Below are 14082 nucleotides of genomic sequence, written 5' to 3' on the forward strand. Positions count from 1 at the left end.
CAAACTCCCGCTCCTTTGCCTACAGATGCTCTATGTGCTGGCTCAGTAGGTAACCCATTGCACCTATGAACCTCCTAAAAGGATGGACACAAGGCTGTGGAACTCCACAGTAGCCAGCTTCCCTTGTGATGTTGCTGTTGACGGCAGTAATGATTTTTTCCTTCCACTTGGAGAAGCAATATAGTGCCACAGTTAAGAAAAAGAACCCTGAAGCCAGTCTGCATGGCTTTGAATCCCAGCCCCTCTCCCTACTAGCTGTGAAGCCTTGGATAAGCCTTCATGCCTCACTTAACCTCTCCATGCCTCACTTTCCTCATCCATAAAATGTAGATAATAATAGAGCTGTTGCGACAACTAAATGAGTAATTACGAGTAGATTCTTAGAGTGACTGGCACAAACAAGCATAATGTGTGAGTTTGTCGTATAGTGGCCAAGACAAAGCCCTGTGACACTTAGTTCTTATGACTGCTATTTATAACTTTTCCCTTGGGTTCTTAGAAAACTTTAGACTGCAAACTATATGGCATTTATAAAGGCCTATATATAAATGTCCTATAAATGTCATACAGATATTTCCAGAATATGAAACAGACAGCAAGCTTTGGGCTGAATATTTACCTCCAAATATTCTATCCAACTTAAGACATTTTAATTAAAAAAGTGTTTACTAAGTGCTCTACAAAACATGTGAAAGCTAATGCCTGGCTATAAGAAATAAGCGCTCTGGTAATAATTGCAAAACCTGCAGCTTTATGCTCTAGAGTTTAATTATCCATCTGATCTCTCCACTTTTAAAATAGCCAGTGATTACAAAAAAGGAATTGCACGATTGGATTTCAAAGCTGATATCTTCACTCATTAGACCAGGAAGAGGAGACGGTAGCCAGCATAAAAGCAAAGCAACCTGTTTTGATTAAAGTGGGATTTGCGTGTTTCTTGTGAGTGTAAAATTGCCCACAAGCACAAGCACAAGCACATGTATTTACTGAATGTTTACCATATGGCAGATTGTCCCACCTAACAATATTCACAGTTATCTTAATTCACAAAATTTGTGTATATACACATACAAATTAAAAGAGTGAAGAATTTATCTCAGTGCTCTATATAAAACATGAAAAAATCAGAATAATGGTTATACTTTGCAAGCCTGTATTTTTTTTATATTTGTAAACTCACCTCTTATGTGGCCCCAATTTGGGGGTCATTTGCACATCCATCATGTCCTTGAGCTTCTTTGATTTGAAGCCACAGAAAAGATCCCATCCTTTGTTAACGTAGTTTCTCATCTCAATATTTACTCTTTACTTGCCCGTGTCTATCACTGTGTTGATAAGGATTTTTCATTTCACTCACTATTCACCTTAGCTAAAGCCATTTCTCCTCACCAGTGCAGTGGAGAGCTTTAAACAGTTCAACGTTACATCCGTGAAAGGAAGAATCTCTTCCTGTGGGTTAATTAAATAAAACACTACTCTTATACTTAAAAGATTATGAACATCATAGTTATTTTTGAGTTTTAGGCAAAGTGAAATACATCAAATTAACTCTGGAAATGAAGTTTAGAGTGACCAATGAGAATTACAAAATAGTTATTTTATTAAATTATCCAAGCATACTCCTCTGTTAAATAAATAACTCTTAAAAACCCCTGAATCGTTTCAGTGTAAATAACTTTAAGATACAAATGGGGGTTCAAAGATGTATCTATACAAATGACAGATCCGTGTTTATTCTTCATTTCTTGTTCTTTTAAATAACATAGCCCTCTGCAAACGTACTGGGTCACCTTTGAGTGTTTGTCAAGGGTCAGGTCAGTACATGTTTGAAATACCTCAGTTGAAGTTGGAAGTAGTTGTCTGACTAATTGAATTGCAATACTTAAAGCTAGAATTGCTATTAAGAATGAAATGCCATTAATCTTATATGAAGAACTAACTTTTTTTAAAATTTTAAGTAATTTTCTACTTGCCTTTGGGGAAAACTTCACACAGTCATCTACGTTCAGTTTCTAATAAGGCTCTCAGAGACAATTACAAGCTGTTTCCCAGATGCTTTAAAATAAAAAAAAGCACACACACGACAAAGGAGTCCAAAGGGCTATTTTGCCTTTGGAGTCATTAGGCAGGTCTCTCACACAACTGTGGTCGTGGATTTTAAGTGGGAAGAAAATCAGTACATTTTTCTGAATTTGAATTCCTACCTGTACTCTAAGTTCCTAAAGAGAGGAAAGTGTCATGAAAATTACTTGAAATTCAGGCTGAGGATAAAGATCCACTTGAAGAAATGCAGTTCCTTGGATTAGCTGCTTTCTAATACCACCAACTTACTTTGTTTATAGTAGTGATAACAATACACATTCATCAACGTTCCTTATGTAAGAGCACCATCAAATCCACTTAACATTAGATTTTCAACATTTCCTTCTCTCTGTTAATAACCTGTCAATCCAATACCTTGTTTATCTACACAAATATGGTGCGTATAAACAATGACTGCAGGCAAACATTCCAGGATTGTGTGCCTTAGGAAAGATGAATAAATCAACATGTGGGCTCACAAAACAAACTGAATGACTGACTGCTTGCTTTTTTTTTTTTTAATTAGATGTCTCATAAAAGAACTGATGTGGGCAGAGGCAACTGTAAAACTACAACGACATAATAGGCCCTGATTGAGCAATCAACTCACTTGTGATGTTGGAAACAGCATGTTTCATCTGGATACCCAGTTATCATCCAGAATTTTAATAACATAACTAAACTGGGCTAAAAATTGTACTTGATCCGTATTGGTGGAGGCTATTTGAGCCCCCAGGCAGTGACACCAGTGCTCTGGGATTCCGGTCCTGTGGTTCTATCATATAAATTAACTGTCATGGACATTATTTTCTATGTAGGAAGAGATGATAAAAGGCTGAGGTTCATCACACCGGGTCATGGAAATGTACATATCTGGCAGCCCAGCACATACCAGCTCAGAAAAATGCCATGCCTACAACAGTTGCATCTATTATAAATTCAGAGGAGTGGGACAGAAGGTTCTGGATTAATAAATCCCTAAAAATATACATTTTGTCGACAACCTCAAACGGTTTAGGAATCCAAATCACCTGGGAGAAAAATGAGTGAATTTTAGCAGAAACTAAGGCCAAAGAAAGAAATGAAGTTTATTTCTCCTCCATAATATTCTCATGGTCTAACTCAGGAGCAGAGTCCAGAGGCAGTAATCTCCACCAAGCCAGCACAGGCAAGATTTAGAACCTATAGCATCTATTCCTCAATGTTACCCCTTGGTCGACCCCATACCTGACAGAAGAAAGATATGGGAAGATTCTCTTGGTTGTGGCCCCATGATTTCCTAGTGAAAACTTCTGCAATCTCCATTTATAATTTCCATCCTCCACGTCTATTGACTAGCAATTATACACCATTTATATAGAATATGCAAAACAAGAGAACTAAAAAAAGGAAATCACCTTTTTGAAAGATACATATGTGAACAAAGTTCATGAAAATTTTCTCCCCAAACATTGCAGTGGATTTTCTGAGAGTTCAGGTTTCTTTGATCAGCAATCACTAAACCTCAAATGTTGTGTTGATGAAGAAAATCTAGAAATAATCCAGCTAGAAAACTGGGCAATAAAATGGACACAGTCCCTACTAGAACATACAGAAATATTAACATACACAGAATCGGTCAAGAACACTTATTAAGCACATTCTGGAAAGATACATTGACAGCTCTAAGCAGAGATGTCATAATCCTTAATCTCAAGTAATTTCTAATATAAGAGTCAGGACCATTGCAAACAGGCACAGTTATTAAATGACTCAAGGGTATCAGTTTCCTAGTTATAAAAATTTGAGAAATTCAAGATGGTTCGATGTCAGGGAAGCAGTTTGAGCTAATGTGAAAAGATCGTGAAGATGGTAAGATCAGACTGAAACCCTAAAGGAAAGGAGGTAACTGTGGTGAAAATTAGTAAATTCGTTGGGAATAGGAGAAAGTAGGAACGTGGCATTGGTGACAAGCGCAAGCTGACGTTCCAATCTGACCAACGACACCTCCCCCTTCTCCAGGTCACCTGTGTGCCCAGCCACGTGCGTAGGGGACCTGTGGCCCATCACCAAGCCTGTGCGTCAGCTGGGGTCTGCATCAGTGTGCAGGAAGGGGCACCTTTTTTCTAATTTATCTGCCACTTGTCATTTGTCTACCTGAAGTGGGCTCCTTTTTTGTGGCCCAAAGACCCAGTATGTGACAGTGGTAGCCTAGTTTGAGAGCTCAGTCATTCGTGTACTGATTATTGCAACTGACTCTTAGCTAATTTCCTCTGCCTCAAATTTCTCTTTTTCTACTATTTGACTTACTTCCTTAAATACTACTTTGTGCCATCTTTGATCAAGAACTGATAGTGGCTTTAATTGCTCTTACATGAGATCTAGTATTTCACCAAGTTATCACTTAGTTGAGCCTACCTCCTTCTATATTAATCCATAACTCAGAATCTCTGTACCAACCTAGTCATTTGAGTGCAATCACCCATGCACAACTCCCCTGCCCCACCCCGTGCATACTGTTTACATCCCTGGACTCTGTTTTGTCCCTTTGCTCTGCTCTGATCATCAAAGCTGTATCTGAAACTTGATGGTTCAGCGGTCATGGCTCACAGGCCCAGCCGCTCCGCGGTATGTGGGATCTTCCTGGACCGGGGCATGAACCCGTGTCCCCTGCATCGGCAGGCGGACTCTCAACCACTGCACCACCAGGGAAGCCCTATACTTCTTAATATAGTTAAAAACTAGTCTTCTCCAGAAACTTTCTGAGGGACTGATTTCATTTCTCTGATCCTTATTATTTTTATAATTAATAAACTCAGTTGAACAATTGTAGTTTGCACATCATTAAATTAATATTAAAAGACTTCACAAATTATTTTGGTAGAACTTAAAATACTTTTCTCATAAGTAATGAAAATCCAGAGGATATTAAGGGCCAAAAATAATTTTGGTCACTGTCAGTATGCATGCATTTTTCCCCTGTTCCTGGCCCCTGCGGTCTAGACAACATTCAAATTCAGAAAACTCAGTCTGGAACCATTTTACACTACTACCCAGGTCTTGAGTGCAAACAGGGGGAGTCAAGTATTTCTTTTCATTCAGCAAAGAAAGTCAATAGTAAATTTGTGTTCAACTCATGCTTCTGCCACTTTCTCCCTCTGTTCAAAATAAGTCAAGGCCTGGATATACAATGTATTGGTTGACATCTTATCATCTTTTCAGTGGCCTCTCAGTACCTGGTACTTGTCTGAAGATGAACACAGGCAGGCAAAATCAGGGAAAGAACGTGTGTGTGTGTGTGTGTGTGTGTGTAGAATACAATAGTCCTGAAAATCTTGCTTTTGGATCCCGTAAAATAAGTTGATGGGCGCTAACAAAAGGATGCACAGCGGTTTATAAAATCTGTGTCACAATCACCTTTCCCTTGATAGTTGAAATAAATTAAATCAGCTCTATATCTTATACCTGTCTCTCTGCTTTAATCCCTACATTGATTTTTTTTTTTTTTTTTTCGGTACGCGGGCCTCTCACTGCTGTGGCCTTTCCCGTTGCGGAGCACAGGCTCCGGACGCGCAGGCTCAGCGGCCATGGCTCACGGGCCTAGCCGCTCCGCGGCATGTGGGATCTTCCTGGACCGGGGCACGAACCCGTGTCCCCTGCATCGGCAGGCGGACTCTCAACCACTGCGCCACCAGGGAAACCCCCTACATTGATTTTTGACCAAACAGCTTCAAAACTTGAAATAATCGAATCACATCAGGGAAACACAAGTGATCTATTTTTGCTTCCCACCTGATTTTTTATCTTCAATCTTTACTTATAATTATTTTAAAAAGGAATTAAACCAAAACATACAGTAAACAGCTGTCATCTTCTATCAAATATAACTTTTTACTAATGGGCCGAGTTGATATTCTTTCAACCTGTCAGTTGAATGTCAAAAAGCCATTTTTCAAGAATTCAAAACACTTGAACACTAACAATGCTGACCATTACACTGTCACCTTCATTTTGGACACTGTTTATAGCTTATGTACAAGGAAAAGAAACAGCTTTGTGCAAGGAACTTAGCCATGTTTGCGTAACTGAAAGACATTTTTATTAATTAGTAAGAGTTAAATAATTATACCTCCAAGAATCCATTTTCTCTATGATTTAAGGTGTTTTTAATAGCTTTTTCAACATATAATGGACAAGATTTTATTTCAGAAGTGTTTGAAAATGGTTCTTTATGACATTTTCTGAATAGAACTTTTTTTTGCCTTGGTCTCTGAGAGAAGATTAGCGACTACCTTTATTCTTTCTTTTTTTCTGGCCAGGTTTTAAAAACACTTCTATAATGCAAGAGTATTTTTTTTTAAAGGTGAGAAATATTTTCTCGATGTCTCTGAAGGAATGGAGGCAACATGAAGAACCTCTTAATATCTCTCCCCAAAATATTCCATCAACCCTCTTTTTCATCAAGTTCTAAGCTCCCTCTGTCATTAAGAGGAGTAGAGAAAGCTTTGATGCTGTGAGAGGTGACTATGTACAAAAGTTGCTAACCTCTGGCAAAGGGCTTCCTTAGCACACACAGCTGCTACAGTGGCAGCAGTGGAGGCTGCTCTACGTACAAAACCTCCTCATCTTCCTTCCTGATGCAGGAGGGAATCTCAGCCTGCGGTATAAGCAGAGTCTATGAACAGGCAGCCACATCCTAGGAAGCCTTGGCTCTAAGAGTCTACACACAGGCCAAGGCACATGAGTTGGCTAGAAGCATATGGAAGAAAGGCAGAAGGAAAGATGGATGGATGGGTAGATGGATAGATGGAAGGATGGAAGGAAGGAAGGAAGGGAGGAAGGAAAAGAGGGAGGGAAGAAGAGGGTGAGAGTAAAGTGAAATAAAATTTCTGTCATCAGTAGATATAGATTATTTTCTCTGATAGGTCCCTCTGCAGTGAGAAAACTTGCCTGGAAGCAGAGCTGGCAGTCTGAGACAGACTTCCTCCCACTCCACTGGAATGCGGGTCTACACAGGCCTCTCTGTGTCTGCCCATCAGTCGCTGAAATACCACTTCTCCTTACACTCACACAGGTTTTGTGGAGCCTGAAGCTTACACAATTTAGGGCTTCATCATGACACAGGAGACAAATAACTAATACAAAGTAAGTACCGGGCCTTGGAAAGAGCCAGCTCAGGTGAGAGGCCCTGAAGGTCAGTTTCAAAGCTTCAAGGCCAGTCTGTTCCTGCTCCCAGCTCTGGAAAAAACTGAGGGAACCAAAGCTCTGATCTGGCAAAGTAGCAACCACATTATTAAACAGTTATTACCCTTTACTCAACACTGATTCAGCAAATACCAATCTAACACCTTATTATTACTGAGGATACACGAGGATTATAAAACCTAGTTACCACCATCAAAAAGTTTTAAAGTAATTGGAAAATTAAAAATTATACAGCTGAAAAAAAAAAGAAATTATACAGCTGAAACTTATAGGCTGTTGATACCATGTAGTTTTCAGACTGACTGAATCTTTCTTTTTAATTTTAGGAAAGTGGCAGATCAAAAAAATGGGAAACATCTATTATTGTTAAATCTGTGATTGATGGATTAGCAAGATAAACATTAACATTCGATAACTGACAACTTACCAAATTCAATCATTAAAGATATTTTGAATAATAAAGTCATGAAAAGGACAAAATAAACCAATCCACAGTGGCTGGCTTTTTCCATTTTTGACACATTAAGGCATCTGTCACCTACTCACCATCGGTTACGATCAGTTTCGTCACGAAGGTTTCAGTTTCTCCTGTGCTGGCTTTGAAGCCACAGCGGTAGAGTCCTGAGTCAGAGGTCATAATGTGGGGCATGGTGATGAAGGCCCTCCTCATTCCCTGGGTGCAGTTGCTCAGTATCTGTCTTGGGTACTTTGAAGTGTAACTTCTTGCTTGGGACAAGTTGCAGCTAGTTAAGAGGTCAATCTGATGGGGCTGGATCTTCTCCCATGTAACTTCCTGTAGCAGCCATTTCATTTGAGGCTGGCAGGTGAGTGTGACATTTTTTCCAGGTTCTGAGACTGTCTGGCTATTGGATGGCACAGCTGTCTCAAAACTGTCTGAAAAGAAGAAGCAAATGATTATACTTCAGTCCTCGAATTCTTGGATGCTAAGGCGGAAGCCACCCAGAAAGTTCTATCAAAATGGTTGGTGATGGAGAGGAGACCTTCAAGATGGAGAAAGAGTAAGACGTGGAGATCACCTTCCTCCCAACAAATACATCAGAAATACGTCTACATGTGGAACAGCTCCTACAGAACACCTACTGAACGCCGGTAGAAGACCTCAGACCTCCCAAAAGGCAAGAAACTCCCTACGTACCTGGGTAGGGCAAAATAAGAAAGAAAAAACAGAGACAAGAGAATAGGGACGGGACCTGCACCAGTGGGAGGGAGCCGTGAAGGAGGAAAGGTTTCCACACACCAGAAGCCCCTTCGCGGTGGAGACTGCGGGTGGCAGAGGGGAATCTTCGGAGCCACAAAGGAGAGCACAGCCACAGGGGTGCAGAGGGCACAGTGGAGAGATTCCCGCACAGAGGATCGGTGCCGACCAGCACTCACCAGCCCGAGAGGCTTGTCTGCTCACCCGCCGGGGCGGGCGGGGGCTGGGAGCTGAGGCTCGGGCTTCGGTTGGATCCCAGGGAGAGGACTGGGGTTGGCGGCGTGAACACAGCCTGAAGGGGGCTAGTGCACCATGGCTAGCCGGGAGGGAGTCCGGGAAAAGGTCTGGACCTGCCTAAGAGGTAGGAGACCATTGTTTCGGGGTGCGTGAGGAGACGGGATTCAGAGCACCGCCTAAATGAGCTCCAGAGACAGGCGCAAGCCACGGCTAACAGCGTGGACCCCAGAAACGGGCATGAGACGCTAAGGCTGCTGCTGCTGCCACCAAGAAACCTGTGTGCCAGCCCAGGTCACTATCTATATCTCCCCTCCCAGAAGCCTGTGCAGCCCGCCACCACCAGGGTCCCATGATCCAGGGACAACTTCACCAGGAGAACACGCAGCAAGCCTCAGGCTGGTGCAACGTTACGTGGTCTGCATTCCATACCCCTCCCTCCCTCTGGCCTGAGTGAGCCACAGCCCCCTAATCAGCTGTTACTTTAACCCCGTCCTGTCTGAGCAAAGAACAGATGCCCTCAGGTGACCTACAGGCAGAGGCGGGGCCAAATCCAAAGCTGAACCCCAGGAGCTGTGTGAACAAAGAAGAGAAAGGGAAATCTCTCCCAGCAGCCTCAGGAGCAGCAGATTAAATCTCCACAATCAACTTGATGTACCCTGCATCTTAAATCTCCACAATCAACTTGATGTACCCTGCATCTCTGGAATACCTGGATAGATAATGAATCATCTCAAAATTGAGGCGGTGGACTTTGGGAGCAGCTGCAGACTTGGGGTTTGCTTTCTGCAACTAATTTGTTTCTGGTTTTATGTTTATCTTAGTTTAGTATTTAGGCCTATTATAATTGGTAGATTTGTTTATTGATTTGGTTGCTCTCTTCCTCCATTTTTTAAATATATAGATATAATATTTTTTTCCTTCTCTTTTTGTGAGTGTGTATATGTATGCTTCTTTGTGCTTTTGTCGGTATAGCTTTGTTTTTACCATTTGTCCTAGGATTCTGTCTGTCTATTTTTTGCTTGTTTGTTTGTTTAGTATAGTTTTTAGCACTTGTATCATTGGTGGATTTCTTTTTTGGTTTCATTGCTCTCTTTTTACTTTCTTTTATTAATTACGTTTTAATAATTATTTTTTATTTTAATAACTTCATTTTATTTTATTTATTTATTTTCTGTCTTTCTTTCTTTTTTTCTCCCTTTTCTCTGAGTCCGGTGGCTGACAGGGTCTTGGTGCTCTGCCCAGGTGTCAGGCCTGTGCCTCTGAGGTGGGAGAGCTGAGTTCAGGACATTGGTCCACCAGAGACCTCCTGGCTCCATGTAACATCAAACAGCGAAAACTCTCCCAGAGATCTCCGTCTCAATGCTAAGACCCAGCTCCACTCAACAACCAGCAAGCTACAGTGCTGGACACCCTAACCAAACAACCAGCAAGATAGGAACACAACCCCACCCATTAGCAGAGAGACTGCCTAAAATCATAACAAGGTCCCAGACCCTCCAAAACACACCACCGGACGTGGTCCTGCCCACCAGAAAGACAAGATCCAGCCTCATCCACCAGAACATAGGCACTAGTCCCCTCCACCAGGAAGCCTACACAACCCAAAGACCCAACCTTAGCCACTGGGGGAAGACACCAAAAACAACAGGAAGTATGAACCTCCAGCCTGTGAAAAGGAGACCCCAAACACAGTAAGTTAAGCAAAATGAGAAGACAGAAAAACACATAGCAGATGAAGGAGCAAGGTAAAAACCCACCAGAGCAAACAAATGAAGAGAAAATAGGCAGTCTACCTGAAAAAGAATTCAAAGTAATGATAGTAAAGATGATCCAAAATCTTGGAAATAGAATGGAGAAAATACAAGAAATGTTTAACAAGGACCTAGAAGAACTAAAGAGCAAACAAACAGTGATGAACAACACAATAAATGAAATTTAAAATTCTCTAGAAGGGATCAATAGCAGAATAACTGACAGAGAAGAACAGATAAGTGACCTGGAAGATAAAATAGTGAAAATAACTACTGCAGAGCAGAATAAAGAAAAAAAAATGAAAAGAATTGAGGACAGTCTCAGAGACCTCAGGGACAACATTAAACACACGAACATTCGACTTAAAGGGGTCCCAGAAGAAGAAGAGGAAAAGAAAGGGACTGAGAAAATATTTGAAGAGATTATAGTTGAAAACTTCCCTAATATGGGAAAGGAAATAGTTAATCAAGTCCAGGAAGCACAGGGAGTCCCAACAGGATAAATCCAAGGAGAAACATGCAAGACACATATTACTCAAACTGTCAAAAATTAAATACAAAGAAGAAATATTAAAAGCAGCAAGGGAAAAACAACAAATAACATACAAGGGAATCCCCATAACATTAACAGTTGATCTTTCAGCAGAAACTCTGCAAGCCAGAAGGGAGTGGCAGGACATATTTAAAGTGATGAAGGGGAAAAACCTACAACCAAGATTACTCTACCCAGCAAGGATCTCATTCAGATATGACGGAGAAATTAAAACCTTTACAAAAAAGCAAAAGCTAAGAGAATTCAGCACCACCAAACCAGCTTTACGACAAATACTAAAGGAACTTCTCTAGGCAGGAAACACAAGAGAAGGAAAAGATCTACAATAACAAACCCAAAACCACTAAGAAAATGGTAATAGGAACATACATATCGATAATTACCTTAAATGTAAATGGATTAAATGCTCCAACCAAAAGACATAGACTGGCTGAATGGATATAAAAAAAGACCCATATATATGCTGTCTACAAGAGACCCACTTCAGACCTAGGGACATACACAGACTGAAAGTGAGGGGATGGAAGAAGATATTCCACACAAATGGAAATCAAAAGAAAGCTGGAGTAGCAATACTCATATCAGATAAAATAGACTTTAAAATAAAGAATGTTACAAGAGACAAGGAAGGACACTATGTAATGATCAAGGGATCAATCCAAGAAGAAGATATAACAATTATAAATATACATGCACCCAACATCGGAGCACCTCAATACATAAGGCAACTGCTAACAGCTATACAAGAGGAAATCAACAGTAACACAATAATAGTGGGGGACTTTAACAATTCACTTACACCAATGGAGAGATCATCCAAACAGAAAATTAATAAGGAAACACAAGCTTTAAATGACACAATAGACCAGATAGATTTAATTGATATTTATAGGACATTCGATCCAAAAACAGCAGATTACACTTTCTTCTCAAGTGCGCATGGAACATTCTACAGGAGGGATCACATCTTGGGTCACAAATCAAGCCTCAGTAAATTTAAGAAAAATAAATCATATCAAGCATCTTTTCTAACCATAACGCTATGAGATTAGAAATCAATTACAGGGAAAAAAACGTAAAACACAGAAATACATGGAGGCCAAACAATACGTTACTAAATAACCAAGAGATCACTGAAGAAATCAAAGAGGAAGTCAAAAAACACCTAGAGACAAATGACAATGAAAACACAATGATCCAAAACTTTTGAGATGCAGCAAAAGCAGTCCTAAGAGAGAAGTTTATGGCTATACAAGCCTACCTCAAGAAAAAAGAAAAATCTCAAATAAACAATCTAAGGTTACATCTAAAGGAACTAGAGAAAGAAGAACAAACAAAACCCAAAGATAGCAGAAGGAAAGAAATCATAAAGATCAGAGCCGAAATAAATGAAATAGAAACAAAGAAAACAACAGCAAAGGTCAATAAAACTAAAAGCTGGTTGTTTGAGAACATAAAAAATGTTGATAAACCATTAGCCAGACTCATCAAGAAAAAGAGGGACAGGACTCAAATCAATAAAATTAGAAACTAAAAAGGAGAAGTTACAACAGACACCACAGAAATACAAAGCATCTTAAGAGACTACTACAAGCAAGTCTATGGCAATAAAATGGACAACCTGGAAGAAATGGACAAGTTCTTAGAAAGGTATAACCCTCCAAGACTAAACCAGGAAGAAAGAGAAAATATGAACAGAACAATCACAAGTAATGAAATTGAAAATGTGATTAAAAATCGTCCAAGAAACAAAATCCAGGACCAGATGGCTTCACAGGTGAATTCTATCAAACATTTAGAGAAGAGTTAACACCCATCATTCTCAAACTCTTCCAAAAAATTTGCAGAGGAAGGAAAATTCCCAATCTCATTCTATGAGGCCCCCATCACCCTGATACCAAAACCAGACAAAGATACTACAAAAAAAGAAAGTTACAGACCAATATCACTGATGAATATAGGTGCAAAATTCCTCAACAAAATAGTAGCAAACAGAATACAACAACACATTAAACGGATCATACACCATGATCAAGTGGGATTTATCCCAGAGATGTAAGGTTTCTTCAATATATGCAAATCAATCAATGTGATACACCATATTAACAAACTGGAGAATAAAAACCATACGATCATCTCAGTAGATGCAGAAAAAGCTTTTGACAAAATTCAACACCCTTTTATGATAAAAACTCTCCAGAAAGTGGGCATAGAGGGTACCTATTTCAACAAAATAAAGGCCATATACGAAAAACACACAGCAAACATCATTCTCAATGGTAAAAATCTTAAAGCATTGTTCTAAGTTCAGGAACAAGACAAGGATGTCCACTCTCACCACTCTTATTCAACATAGTTTTGGAAGTCCTAAGCACAGCAATCAGAGAAGAAAAAGAAATAAAAGGAATCCAAATAGGAAAAGAAGAAGTTAAGCTGTTGCTGTTTACAGATGACATGATGCTATATAGAGAGAATCCTAAAGATGCTACCAGAAAACTATTAGAGGTAATCAATGAATTTGGCAAAGTAGCAGGATGCAAAATTAAGGCACAGAAGTCTCTTGCATTCCTATACACTAATGATGAAAAATCTGAAAGATAAATTAAGGAAACACTCACATTTACCATTGCAACAAGAAGAATAAAATACCTAGGAATAAACCTACCTAAGGAGACAAAAGACCTGTATGCAGAAAACTATAAGACACTGATGAAAGAAAGTAAAAATGATACAGATGGAGAGATATACCATGTTCTTGGATTGGAAGAATCAACATTGTGAAAATGACTATACTACCATAAGCAATCTACAGATTCAATTCAATCCCTATCAAACTACCAATGGCATTTTTCACAGAACTGGAACAAAAAATTTCACAATTTGTATGGAAACACAAAAGACCCCAAATAGCCAAAGCAATCTGGAGAAAGAAAAACAGAGCTGGAGGAATCAGGCTCCTGGACTTCACACTATACAACAAAGCTACAGTAATCAAGACAGTATGGTACTGGCACAAAAACAGAAATATAGATCAGTGGAACAGGATAGAAATCCCAGAG

The 14082-nt window shown here is 39.8% G+C and overlaps 1 protein-coding gene across 2 annotated transcripts in view; it reads right to left on the reverse strand.

Annotated features, from left to right (window-relative positions):
- The window catches only part of CD226 (CD226 molecule), an 89210-nt gene that overhangs the window by 19865 nt on the left and 55263 nt on the right, over nt 1–14082 (reverse strand). For both annotated transcript variants that reach the window (XM_089895314.1, XM_030762002.2), the window contains exon 3: nt 7813–8160. In XM_089895314.1, coding sequence (XP_089751440.1) covers nt 7813–8160 — 348 coding nt within the window. The remainder of the gene's footprint in view (nt 1–7812; nt 8161–14082) is intronic.

The sequence above is a fragment of the Delphinapterus leucas genome, chromosome 14 (assembly GCF_059928025.1).
Source record: "Delphinapterus leucas isolate spDelLeu-1000000601 "Yukka" chromosome 14, BTC_Dleu_Yukka2, whole genome shotgun sequence".
NCBI classification, from domain to species: domain Eukaryota; kingdom Metazoa; phylum Chordata; class Mammalia; order Artiodactyla; family Monodontidae; genus Delphinapterus; species Delphinapterus leucas.